Here is a 14,057-nt window from a genome sequence, read left to right as displayed (position 1 = left end):
CATTAAAAAACTAAGTCCAATGAAGTCAGAGGAATGACTTAAACTGTTCTTTAAAAAAAGGTTACAAAACAAAATTTCAAGATTTTCTCAGTGCTGCTGTCAATTTGTTAGTCCTTCTGAATCAACAGATCCCTCAGTGGGCAGAGAAAAACAGAAAAATGACCGTGGTCCCTTAAATGTAACATTTCTAGTGCATAGTTTTGATCACCTGCCGTCAGTAAAATGCAAACAAAACACATCTGCAGCACATCATTCGCAAATACAAAAAATAAAAAAAAATTTCACAGCAACATGTAATTTGTTTTTTCGGCTCGGTCCGGAAATGCTTGGCTTCAATTCAGCCATCTTGAAATTAAGTGATTTGATTTTTCGGCAAGTAATCACAGAATTTCACAGGAACGGCCCGCCGGCGGCGTCCGAACTTCACCTCGCCGGCAGCCCCAAGGCGGCGTACGGTGAGCGGTGCTACGGCGCGGCAGCGGCGGTGGCGGTCTTGTAGTGGGACGTGCTGTGGAAGTTCTGGTCGGGCGACAGGTTGATCCTGCGCACGTTGAGCTCGGTGGCGAAGGCTCGGGCCTTCTGGTAGAAGAACAGGGACAGCTCCCGGTCCAGCAGGAAGTTGTGGTAGATGGTGGCCAGCCGCGTGCACAGCTTCAGCTGCGACCGCTTGTTGCCCAGGTCCATGGCGGCCGCCAGCGCCAGGTGGTAGTACCCCGCTGCGTCGTGCGGGTCCTGTGCGGAGACCGGGGAGGGAGTGAGTGACCCAACACCAGGGGTACACAACAAGGGCCGATCCGTTTCAGGACTTTGTGCCAAACTTCAGCTCGTCAGTTTTTAATTACCTCAATCATATATTGATCCGACATTGGTTTAATCACCAGCTACGGCAGCAGACTGTTAATGTATCCTAAAGATTTTACGGTGCTTAAGTAAAGGAGTGAGCCAGCGTAGTTTATAGAGCTGTCAGAAAACTAAAACTAAGGTTTTTGTTTTTAAGGGTATGGCCAGGAAGAGAGTTAATGAATTGACACGCAGTAGCACAGAAGTTAAACATCACAGTTACAGGAATGTAAAAATCAGGAGATTATTTGGTGATAGAGTGGCTGCCAGACTTTCATCCACTGAAATACATTCATGTGATACTATAATTACACTAACATGACCTGGACTGGACTGAAACTTTGGTTCACCTTGAGGTCATAGAAGATGATGTCACCGAGCGTCTGGTAGACTCTGACGTAGTAGAGCGTCTCCTCGTCGAACTGAAGGGGGGAGGGGCAGAGGGACAAGGCCTTCAGGAAGTAGTGTTCGGCCAGCTCGTACTGGCCCAGGCAGTGGTACACTGTAGCCAGTCTGTGGAAGGCTACCCGCTCGTTCAGACGGTCTCCTGGACACCAGGACCAAACACAGAAAGCCCATTACCTTCTGGCGTATTAAAACCAATTAATGCCCGCTTTCAACAGTAAATACAGCTGGTCTTCAGCTAATATGCTTGTCCTTAGATAACCCCACCAGATATGTGGATGGAGAACCCCCATCAAGTTGTCATCATGCAGTAATTGTGTGAACAGTGACACCTGCTGGCCGTTTATGGAACACGTACTATTTTATTTGAGTGATCTTTGTTACTCTCAAGGGACCAACGTACAGCAATCTAGTGAGTGCTGACACCTAGTGGTTGATAATGGAATTTTATTTTTTATTTTTTATTTTTTGCTCTGATCTTTATAAGATGGATGGCAGGCAGTTGTGTTCATACCCAAGCTGGCACTGATGTCCAGGGCAGCCTGGGCAAACTCCAGCGCCTCCCCGTACAGCTTGAGCTGCATCAGAAGCTCTGCCAGCTTGTTGGAGAGCCTCAGCTGGGACCTGGAGTTGCTGGTCTTCACAGCGATTGGGAAGGCCCGGTCCTGAGACACAGAACAGCACAGGTGAACAGTGAACTCTACCACTTAATGGCCCCTAAAAACCCTTAATGGCCCCCCAAAAACCCATCCATTCTCAAGGAGGTGTCTGCAACACATGCAGTCATCCAGACCCAACACCTGAATGTGCTTCAGGGAACCTTATTTGGCTTAAAATGGATCACTTCGGCATGCCCGCACAGGTAAGCGTTGGAAGGACTTTCCAGGAAATGCCTACTGAAGTTCTGTGTATTTGTGCATGGTCATTCGTTCATTCATGTGTGAAGCATTACATAACTGTTTCATGCTGGGTGATTACAGTATGACATACCCCGGGCTCCTTGAGTCTGACCACAGGTGGAACTTGTGCGGTGCTGCTGCATGCCACCTACCCTGTAGAAGGACACGGCCTTCTCCCTTTCCCTGAAGCCGTTGAAGAAGACGTCCCCTGCCACCTCCAGCAGCTCCAGGATGAAGTGGCTGTTCCCAGTGCTCAGGCCCGAATCCTGGGCTACCTGCGGACAGACAGGCCAGTACAGGGCCTCTGTGGATCTCACTCACGGGAGTGTGAGGAAACGTTCACGTTTCTCAAGCACGACTCTCATGGCGCACACCCTTCTGCCCTCAGCTGCGATTTTCACATTGGTGCTTTTCGCACTAAATTACCTGGAGAGACCAGATCTTGGCCAAACACAGATGTATATGTAATGCAATATTAAGATTTTTAAAACCTGCTGATCCATGGGCATTTTCAGTGTTTCTAACCCAAACATACACATTGTGACTTAAGAATCTTGCAATAGGCATTACTATACTGGTGGCAATAGGCATTCATTTCAAAGTAGTCAAGAACCCACAGGAAATTAAAATTAAACAGAAGGGTTAATGTTTCATTCTACTTGATCTGATAGAAACACTCTAAAGGCATAAAGAAGTGATGCTTCTGAGGGATGACCTGTATATAGAGATCCACCAGCTCGTTCTGCCTCAGGATGTGGTAGATCTTTCCGGCCTGGAGCCAGGCGTACGCCTCCTTCTCCTTCTTCCTCAGGTCGATGAAGATGCCCAGACTGCGCTTGGTGTAGTCCAGCGCCGACTTGTAGGCCCTGCGGGGAAAGAGATGTACGCTTGTCACAAAGTTCAAAGGTGAAGTGTGACTCACACGGACACACCCGTCTTTACCTGTTAATGCAGGGGTTCCTTAGAACCAACAGCAACAATCAGTAATAATATTGCATGGCGTGTCCTACATCTCTTTCAGATTGCATGCCAAATTCAAAGCTGCTTTCTCTTTCATTTACCTCTACACATCCAGGTAGCTGGACCGACAACTCAATTTGCAATCAGTTTTGGGTAGGGAATGCAAGGAACTGCGCAACCAATCAGATGTAAGCAGGTGATCAGGTGACCAGATGTAGAGCACCAGTTTTTCCATTGGAGTTTGAACAGGACACTGGGGCTAACAGCTGCACTAATTCAAAAAGGGCCACAGGATATTTAACTGCTACAAGAAAAGTCTCAAAGGCGGGACTAAATCGGAGAGTCTGTGAGTGACAGGGACCCGGGACTCCGCCCACCTCTCGGTTCCTAAACTCAGGTACAGCTGGCTGATGGCCTGCAGGATGTCCCCCTCCTGGCTCTTGTCTCCGGTCCTGCGCACCAGGGTGAGCTGGTGCTCATTGTAGATGATGCTCTGGGCTTCGTCAGGGCAAACCGCCTGGTAAAGATGGCACAGCCGACGGGTAGCCCGCAGCTGGCCTGAGGGACGAGCAAAACACGTTAATAACAAAACACAGGATCAGTAAAAACAACCCTAACCCTAACACACAACCCCAAAACACATCAATAACAAAACAGAGGACCTAAAACATTTTATATTAATTAATCTGTAAAAACCAACCCAAACACACAACCTCAAGACTCATAACTAACCAAACTGAGGCTCTAAAACATTTTATATTAATTCATCTGTCAAGCAGTCATCTCCTCTTTTAAAAACCTATAACTTATTCTGCAGACTTGGACATAAAAATTCAGTGCTCCCAATGGTGAACCCAATCCAAATTCACTGGCTTTTAAAAAATGTTTTTTTTTCTTTCCCAAATGAACATTTTTTTCCAAGAGGATCCCATTCCAAGAGCCAGCATACAAAAAAAGAAATAAATACAGGGCAAGGGGGGGAAAAGCGTCTACGTCTCCAACAACAACCAACCGCTGCCAGCGAGCAGATCAGGTGACTTCCCTCCCAGCTGTAGGACTGTGTATATGAGAATATTGTTTCAGCTGAAGATCCTGCTGAGCCAGTGTTTTCAGTGCTTTACATACAATACAGTACAGTACTGTAGAGCACGGTACGGTACGGTACAGTGCAGCACGGCCTCTCTGCTACACACACAACGGCCGCTGTGCTCGGCTGGTGGAAGTGAATGAGAGGGGGAGGACAAAGCCACTCAGAGAGAACAGTAAAGAGGATGTGAGCACAGTTTCCTTATTTTTCTATCAAGGTAACGGCGACTCAAACAGAGAGGGCAGAGGAACACGATCTCACGCTGATTTTGATGGTACAAGGATGGTGTAACAGCAAAGGCATGGACACAAATATCCTACACATTGCCTTTATATTGTAGACCCAAAACAGAGTCAGATACATTTTAATCACTGTTTAATTCTCAGTCATTTTACTAACCCCTATTCCAGCTCTCAACAATGTTTTTTCAAAACGCCATCCATTAAGGCAATTCAGCAAATTAAATGGAAATTAAAATTTGAATTTGCATAAAAGTCTCGCTAACCAAAGCGAAGCTACTATCTGACGGACTCACACTCGGAGTGGTTTGACTTGATGGCGATGAGCAGGGCCCACTCGTAGTAGATCTTCCCTTTCTCCGGCTGACCCTGCTGGACGCAGAACTGGCCCAGCTCCAGGAGCACGGCGATGAAGTTCACCTCGTGGCCCTCGTCCGTCAGCTCGGAGAAGAACTCCAGGGACTGGACCAGGCTGCTCTCGCCCAGGGTCCTGGCTCCGGCCTGCAGGCAGAGGAGCCCGAAGTTGGCCAGCGCGATGGCCCAGTTGTGCCGGGAGTCGAACTCGGCGCAGATGTCGATGGCCTCCTGGTAGCTGAGCGAGGCCTGCCGCACGTCGCCCGAGTGCCGCAGGGCGATGGCGCGGAGGTTGTAGATGACGCCCTCCTGCGGGGTGGTGCAGTTTTCGGGCGTGGAGGCCAGCAGGGAGTCCAGAACGCCCAGGGCCTGCCGGTGCTCCCCGTTGCAGACGTGCAGCCAGGCCAGGTAGACCAGGGCGTCGGTGGCGTCGGTCCGGCTCGCGCCGGGGCCCAGGTCTATCAGCGCGTGGACGTGCTGGATGGCCTTTCCCAGCATGCCCTGCTTCTGGAACAGCTGGGACAGGCAGAGGGAGAGGGCGTGGCAGAGGACGCGGTCCCCGTCGGCGGACGCGAAGACCAGCGCGCGGCTCAGGTAGGGGGCCGTCTGGGCCGGGACGGGGACGCCCTGCTTCCCCACGCCGTACAGCCGGGGGGCGTTCTCCAGGACCAGGCCGATCCCGCCCAGGTTTTGGGCGAGGCCGGCGGCGGGCTGGAGGGTGGCCCGTCGCACCGCGCTCAGGGCCAGGTGGGGGAGGTACTTCTCCCCGTAGAGCCGCCCCAGAGCCAGGTAGCAGCGGCTGAGCGCGGGGCCGCCGGCCCCCGGGAGCCCCTCGCCGAGGATCTGCAGCCGCTCCAGGAAGGGCACGGCGTTCTGAGCGCGCTCCAGCCTCCAGTACACCCTTGACAGCAGGAAGCAGGCCCTGGCCTCGGCGGCCATGTTGTGGGCCAGGATGGCCTTCTTCAGGATGTACTTGAACACCTCCGGCTCCTTCTCCGTACTGCAGACGTAGTCGGGGATCGCCATCAGCAAGGCGGCCGCTCGCTCCGAGACGGCGAAGTACTTCTCCGTGTTCTTCTGCATGAGATAGATGACGGCCAGGTTGGTGTAGACGGAGATGAGCAGCAGGGTGTCGGTGAAGAGGTCCCGGACCACGCTCAACGTCTCCTCAAAGTACACCCGGGCCTGGGAGAACTTGGACTTCCTGGCACACATCTTGCCCAGGAGGAAGCAGATCCTGCTCTGGGCCCAGAACATCCTCTTCTTCCGGGCCGTCTCCCTGGCGACCCCCAGGTAGGACACCAGCTCGTCGTCGTCGGCATGGCCGGAGAACAGCGAGTCGCGAAACGGCAGGGCGTGGTCGTAGAGGGCGGCGAACTCCGCCCTGTAGTCACCGCAGTTGAGGAATGTGAGCAGAGGCAGGAACCCATCAGAGCTAGGATTATCCCCTTCCAAGTGGACGATGAAGCACGGCGCGTCATCGCCCCCTGCTGGCTCGGGGGTATCATCGTCCAGACACGGCTCTGTCACTTTGGCTGGTAATGAGCTGGTTCCTTTCAGCTCACTCAGAATCAGGTCTATTTTGCTTCTCAGTTCTTCTTGTTTTGAAGCATTTACATTGTACAGCCCATCTGTAAGGATAATCATGACAAAGCTTTATGGCAGAAGAAATTGGAAATTTACATCCACAAAATATTTTTCAAATGTATATTTTCTCGATAAATGGTGTTTTTACAGTTGTTTTTTTATTCATTTTTTAACAGGGGTTTTTCAACTTGACGAAAATAAGATCTTAAGCTATTTTGATGACTGAGAGACATACTTTGATTTGTTCCTCCTGGACAATCCTGAGGTTCTATAAAATCTGTAAAACATAAAATGTATTCCACTTAGCACACACCTGACTGCAATTAAACAAGGTCCACAGATGTACTCATTAACTCCTAAAACACATACACTATTTAGTATATGGTAGGTTATCCTTGCATTATGAACCTATACATGCTATACTAAACTAACAGAAGTCACAGAAAGACTTAAATTAATATCCAGTTATCTAGATAAATGGAAATCGACACTCACAGACAAATAAATGAAAATTGTGTGAATTCTTCATCTCAGTTGCACAGGCACAATAGGTTTAATCATTCCCACTGATATTGAACAGTTGAATAAACAGTTTAATGAATGAATAGGATCCTTACCTAGTTTGTAGACAGTGCCAACATCACTTTTGGATGTTTTATTCAACAAAGCGATCATCTCGGCTCTACTATGCTTGTCATTCATGTTAAATAGCAGCCTGTCCTCTTTGTCTAAAAAAGCTTCTGTCGACCTACAAACATGGGATGGAAAAAAGGTACCAGAAATTCATATTTGTCTTCAACAAAAAAAGGAAATTTACATTGAGAAGTGAAGCAAGATTGATTGTACGTGTATTACTGGGTGACAGCTCTGACTGACAGCTCTGTAGTGAGTTCTTGAATGTGAATAAATTATTTATGCATTATATTAATGTAATCATAAAAACGTAAAATCTTGTGATGAGCTGAAGCAGAAATGTGGGAGGGACACTTACTCACAAAGCGAGTCGGTAGGTTTGACCAGACAGGTCTTCACTAGTCCTACGTCTCCCGAGCTCTCGTGTTTCCCCAGAAACCACTCGAAACAGGACGCCAGCGGGCCCACGGTCTGGATGACATCACCACAGTCGAAGCTCAGCTCGTCCGGCCCACAGGCATCGTATTCTACGGTGGCCACGCAGGACCCTACGGCTGAGGGACAGACAAGAGACAGGTAATTAGTTCATTACCACCGGTGGAAAGTCCAGGGGTCACTAAGTAAAACTCCTGCCGTGTGTTTCTTGCACCCATGAACTCAGCCAGCCAATATTGGAGAGGACTTTTACTTCCTGAACCTGGATTTTCCACCTCTGTTAATTACTCAGTTAAACTTTACTGCACACCGAGAGAGAGCGAGTGTTTCAGTTTTGTTTTGGAGTTTTTTGTGTTTCGTTTTTCTGCACACTAAAGACAGAAAAAAACTGGTCAACTGAAAAGTTGACCAGCAACGAGCGGCGCACTGAAAAGTGGTCGCTCTGCTTTACTTTCACTTATTTTTCTTATTTTAGTTTGTTGTTTTAGTTCATTGTTTTTGTCTGGAACCCATGAGGGGGTGAAGGTGTCTGTTTACATTTTTTTGTTTGTGTGGGTACGTTCTCTCTCTCTCCATGCGGCAACCAACAGTGCTTCCCGGATCTGCCGCATCTCCCTCCCAGGGTGTTACGCTGGCGTGCAACAATATCATTAAAAATCTGGTTCGAAAAATAATTATGCTCGACAGCTGAACAAACATTTTGCACGACACTGGTCTCTACACAAGATTTTCAGAAGTTCGTCATCGCCTTCTCGATCTGACATTGTCAGACCCTTTTCAAAAACTTTTAGAGAACAGGTGGAAAATCTTACAGGTTGTCTTTTCTTGAACTGACCGTGTGACAAAACAGGTGCTTCCATGTCCGAGCCAGTCGAGCTAATATGTGAGACTTATTCTGAGCAGGATTTGTTGTCGTGTGTCGAGATGAAATGAGCTGCGCTCACCAAACTGGAAAGGGAAGTCATACGCCAGCTTGCCACTTCCGACCAGGATGTTCTCGGGACATGCTTTCAGGAACCATCTGGAGAAATACATTTTAGGAAAACATTTGAGTTTTCCACCATTACATCACTATTCATATGAGGGGGGAGGGAGCATGTGAACATTCAAGCTTTACTATACTTAAGCTTTCGATGATTGTTAAAATAACCAATGAGTGTTAGTTAGAGTCCTCAAATTATAACCTCACCCTTTCAAAGCAGGAATGTCAATGGTATCAACATTGTAAACTTTACTGCGTTGCTGAAACGAACAAAGGATACAGTCTCTGCTATGCAAGCATGCAACACTCTCCCCCAGGGCTACAAGCCTCTTAGGCTAAATCAGAACCATCTGTCTCGTCTCAGTTCGGAGCAGGACAAACGGTTCCACTCACTGGTGGAACGGGTCGACGGGCTCCAGCGCTGGTTTGGGTTTGGTGCCTCTCGCCCCATCCACCAGCGACAGCACGGTCCACCCCGAGCCCAGGAAAGGGGGCTCGAACATGGCGATGTCGCCCTGCTCCAGGTACAGGTCGCTGCCGGAGGTGGAGCTGTCGAACATCTGATTGGTTGTACAGCTCCCGAAAAAAGACCCTATGGATTGCGCACATATCTGCAGTGTTCAGACTCAAATACAGGTAGTGGGAAAAAAAACATGTTCCAATACTGAACATTGTGGGGGTTCTTCAATTGTGCAGGGAGTATTTTCCCAGGACCCATAGAAAGAAAAGTAATTGTCAGTTGTTATTGAATGGTACTTGAGTGATCATCTTCACCACATGTAAAAACATTTATTTCCTGCAGAGAGGGGTGTCTTTAAAAATGACAATGCCTCTGTTTACAGGCCTGCATGATTTGGAAGCACTGCACTGAGACTGTCACGGCCTTCTCGGTCATTGGATCTGAAACCAGTCGAGCATTTATGGGATATCGTGGAATGAAAACAACATTTCTGTCTTCCCACAACTAAGAATAAACTGGTTGAGTCTCTTGCTGAAGAGTGTCATATTTCTCCTATACAATTCCACTGGTAGACAATCTGGCCATACAGAACAAACATAGAGGCCACACACTCTAATTAAGTGACACTGCATGGGTGTTTTTGCTCACTGTCTGTATTTACCTGCTTGGTAACTTGAATTTTATGAAAAAGAAGTGAAATTCAACCGCATGAGTTACCTTCTTGCATTAAGATCCCTTTGTACATGAGGCTCAGTGTTTCTTCTTGAACTGAGACTTCTATTCCGGGATCATCCTGCTCCAGTGAGTTCAGCCAGAACTCTTGGTCCATGAGCAGATTCTCCATGCACTGTCCAAGGAAGCCTAGCATCAATTTCAACAAAAGTCAACAACCACTGCACCACAAAAATCACCCCAGAAAAATCATATGTTCCTGTCTTACAGGGCCAGGATGTGCCTGCATCAAATAATCTGCTCCATAATTTCAAAGTTATTTTGTACACAGATTTTTTTTAGAGGTAAACGTAGAACATACCCAATGTGTAATATGTGCTGAATTTCCATATCTCCTCAAATGTTTTAAATGTAACGAATATGACATCTTCTTCACTGTTGATCGAGAGTAACCGAGCAGAGAGTTCCTTAAAGACATGATAAAAAAACAACATGTTTATTAGGTTAATAAAACCTTGATTTCACATGCAGATATTTATCAAATTACGAATAAAATATTCCATTTGAACATAATAATAAAATAATGAAAATATTACTTAAACAAAAGAGAATACTACACTAATTGTATTATTCTAAACTGGAATCCATCACAATAATGATCTTGCAGTATTCATGTTTAATACCATTGAATGGATATGTTTCAATCAAGTCTATGTCAAACATGTAATTTGTTTTCAGACTGCTCTGACCGTTGGTTATAGAGGAGTCAATAATATAGTGCAAGGTGAAAAAAGGGGCAAAACTACAGGATACAAATCCTACAAAAGGTGATAACAAGGCATTTCCCTTTTAGGTTCCTGGAGTTCCTCTGGCATCATCACGGCAGTTACAAGAAAGTTATCTTCACAGAGACCTCAGCATACAGGGTCTCCCCTCTCACGTCCAGTAAATGAAGCCAAAGCCCAAGTATCACTGAACTGAGTTTTTTTTTTGTGTGTGTGGCGATCTTGCAGACTCCACCTTTTAATTTTCAAACTCAAACCCCCTAAAATGCAGAGAACAGGCCTGATTGGCCGGCACGTTTTGCGAGCCTTACGGAGAAGAGGGCCGTGACCTCGCCGCTGTCCCCCTCCAGCACTCTCAGCTTCCCCCTCAGCACTTCCTGCAGCCCCTCGTCAGGAAGTCTGTCCGGCCCCCGCACCACGGACAGCCGCATGGACAAGGCTGCGGAGGAAGTCGTGCTCGGTCAGTGCCCACCGCTGCCCCAGGAGCCCGTCTTCCCACATTGTGATTCTGGTTAATGTTTGCTTAAGGGCATGGGACCAGAGTTTCCTTTTACTTCAGCATTAGCTCTGCTCTGAGGCCTCCATGGCACTACAGCACTCTTTAAAATGAATCATTAAATGAAGATTATAATAAAAGTTTCACATTTCAGATCTGCACACAACTACTACTGAATCCAGTGCGTTAACTCAACCAGCACTAGACAGGGAACTATGTACAGTGTTGTATACTATTCACAGCTTCACAATGGGATCTTCTCTTAAGTATTAAAGTATAAAAATATTCTCAATAAAATATTATGTATGGATGATATTCTGAAATCTGTCAGTTTGATATGGTCACATATGAACAAACCATGATCATCTTTCAAGATACTGCATGTCTATAGACCACTTTAATAGTTCATAAATACAGCAGATATTTTAAGACCCACTTCGCTTTAACAGCGTAGCAATGTTAGACTGACCAATTGGATTAATAAGTGACTTCAGTGGAAGAGTTTAGGGTCCAAGGTTGACACTAGTTAAAAGACAATACTGTATGAAGTTTGACAAAGTTGATCTAATTCTGACAGAAATTGTGCTATTTGGACACGGAGCGTTCCCATGCCGAGCTATGCCTCAGTTATTTCCACTTCAGCTTCAAGCAGTTTTTGAAGTTCGGCACAGGAAACAATCAGATAAACATTTCCAAGGCAATCAAAATAAACTACAAACACAATTATGTACTCCTGCACCTGCACCATTTGAAATGTTTATATTCACAACACCATGGGCAGACCGAGATATCTTATGGGGGTCAAAACAAACAAATCTTTCCCCCCAATGTAGCGGCACAGTGCCCGTCACCATGACCAGGGTTTAACCACAACTTGGCTTCAACTGCCAGCCCCCGAAGTCCTGGATTCCTAACGTTATCCTCAAATCAGGTGCAGACATGGGAGTCTGGTTTGAATTTCCTTGACATTCTAGTAACTATGCCCCACCCCCCGCCCCCGCACCCCCCTTGTGCTGAAGCTCTTTGGGTAACAAAAAAGAACTAGAATTTTCTGAAGAGTTAGCCTACCTGTTGGAAAGGAGTCTTCACAGGCAGTTGAAAGTGCCTTTACAGTACCTGCCACCTTGGGAGAATCCAAGTCTAAAAGAAAAAAGTTACACACTAGCTACATGGACAGCATCAAACAATGCTGCCAGTCACAACATTTGATACAGTTGATACAAAATTGAAAATAAATATGCTAGTTGGATGCTGTTTATGTTTGTCAGTTCCTATGAGGTCTACACAAGGTTTCCAGTGTCAGAGCCCAAAGGTTAAGTAAATAATTAGCTAAATATGGCAATGCTGTACATCACGTAGCATCTGTCTTCTGAAGAGGCTATAGGCCTACCTGTCACAGAGAAAACAGGTGAAATCTGGTATTGACATTGTCGATACACACTTAAGTTCGGTAGGAACAAGGCTCAAATGTTTTGTTTTGTTCTTTTCTAAATTTGATAGATCCACAGCATCGCGTCGTTATCCACTTTGTAGCCTACATTTAAATACAATTACAGTGAGTTTTCCTCTGGTTTCAACATCTACATTAATTCAACTTGCATTTACATCCACTTCTTCACATATGATTTTACACTTTAAAAAAATACAAAGTGGTCACGTTGTGGGTTTGTAATGTCTAATCATGAAATTCCAAGTAGATACATTCTCTTACCCCCTTCTCCGCTTTCACTGTTTCCACCCTTATTCATATTGTGGTCATGATGACAGGACTCTTCCGCCGACATCTCTTTCTGTGTTGATCGATAATCCCGAAAATCAGATTCAAGTCCATTCCCCACCTGGATGGTCTCAGGGTGCGCGCTGGTTGTCATCTTAACCGGGTTTAACTTTTGCTCTTTCGGGTGCTGTAAAGCAGCGTCGCTGCATCACGCGCTCTCCACATTATTCACCGAAAATGCAATAAAACGTATCACATCCGCAGCAAGAGATCCTCACTTGAGGTCAATGGCGTCCAGGGTGCGTTTTGAGAAATGCTAACACGTAACATCGTAGCCTTAATCAAACTTTAAGCAATACCGCTGACACACAAACACACGAAAGGAATACTTTCACCAGGGTGCTCTAATGACAACAGTTACAACAGAAATCACACTCCTGCGAAACAATTTCCGTAACCGCAGGTCCCTCAGCTGTAGCTGTCCTGCAGGGTTGGTAATGTGACCGTAACTTGTGGAACACGCCCTCTGAATTATTTCGTGAAGTTTTACCCGAGTGTCTTCAAAAAGTTCATATTCACTCGCTGAACAAATATATACATATTTTTTGACGCAGTAGAATTTGGCGTGGCGCGTGATCTTCCCGTTAAAAGCACAGTCCTGATCCAGATTTCAGATGCTGACAGAACAGAAAGGTACGGTCATTTTTAAAGCTGTTAATGGCAGCGATTAACTTGCAAAAACAAAACAAAACAAACAAAAAAAAAAAAAACGCTACGGGGCTATTAGTTAGCATAAAATCTGGAAACCGTTTGAACGCTATCCACAGGCTTCACATTCAGACACGTTTTTCTATTCACGTTGCTTAATGTGTTGAGCTGTGTGCAAGTGCACGAGGTTAATTACATCACCAAACTGGCTCTGGTATGTACAGACTGTTTACCTAATCCCTGAATCAACAAGTTCTTTATTTGCAATTTGCAGTTTGACTTCAGGTGCACCTTTTCAAGGTCAGAACATGAATATGAACATGAATCCATTGACATTTTGTAAATTCTGGGTATTGTATGAAATGCATGTATACGTTTTTATAGAAGGAGACAAACATATTGACATAGGACATTTGACACCAGTTAAAGGTTGAGTTATATGAAGAATACAATGCACTCCTAAAAGACACATTGTTTCGTAAAGATCTGGGCCCTGTTTCACAAAGCAGAATTACTGAGTAAGGAGGATAACTGCACTGTGCAAAACCCGGAAACCTCCCAAATCAGAAACACGGACTGAAGTAAAAAGAGCTGTTCCGGATTTTACTCATTGCAGTTATCCGGCTAACTCTATGTAACCCAGCTGTGCAAAATACCACCCTGGACCAGTAAAGGTACTTCAGTTAAGGTTTCTTGTAAAACATTTCACACTGTTTTTCTTATTTTCAGACAACCTACTATAATCGGCGCATTCCCAAATGGGAAAGACACATAAGATGAGTGTCCTCCACTCAGAAG

The 14,057-nt window shown here is 46.0% G+C and overlaps 1 protein-coding gene across 1 annotated transcript; it reads right to left on the bottom strand.

The window, feature by feature from the left end:
• Positions 1–465: 465 nt before the first annotated feature.
• On the bottom strand, positions 466–13,284 carry LOC118232572 (SH3 domain and tetratricopeptide repeat-containing protein 1). The gene is made up of 17 exons (XM_035427635.1): positions 12,546–13,284; positions 11,903–11,974; positions 10,650–10,777; positions 9,915–10,020; positions 9,599–9,742; positions 8,815–9,013; positions 8,384–8,460; positions 7,363–7,558; positions 6,989–7,119; positions 6,607–6,648; positions 4,727–6,415; positions 3,482–3,662; positions 2,860–3,010; positions 2,297–2,419; positions 1,760–1,910; positions 1,191–1,387; positions 466–732 (listed from the first exon to the last, which is right to left on the bottom strand). The coding sequence occupies exons 1-17, from the start codon at positions 12,703–12,705 to the stop codon at positions 466–468; spliced, it is 4,014 nt and encodes a 1,337-aa protein (XP_035283526.1). The 5' UTR covers positions 12,706–13,284.
• Positions 13,285–14,057: the final 773 nt, after the last annotated feature.

Source organism: Anguilla anguilla, chromosome 7 (genome assembly GCF_013347855.1).
Source record: "Anguilla anguilla isolate fAngAng1 chromosome 7, fAngAng1.pri, whole genome shotgun sequence".
NCBI lineage: Eukaryota > Metazoa > Chordata > Actinopteri > Anguilliformes > Anguillidae > Anguilla > Anguilla anguilla.
Note: the sequence above shows the minus strand (reverse complement) of the source record. Positions and strands in the feature narration are given on the sequence as shown.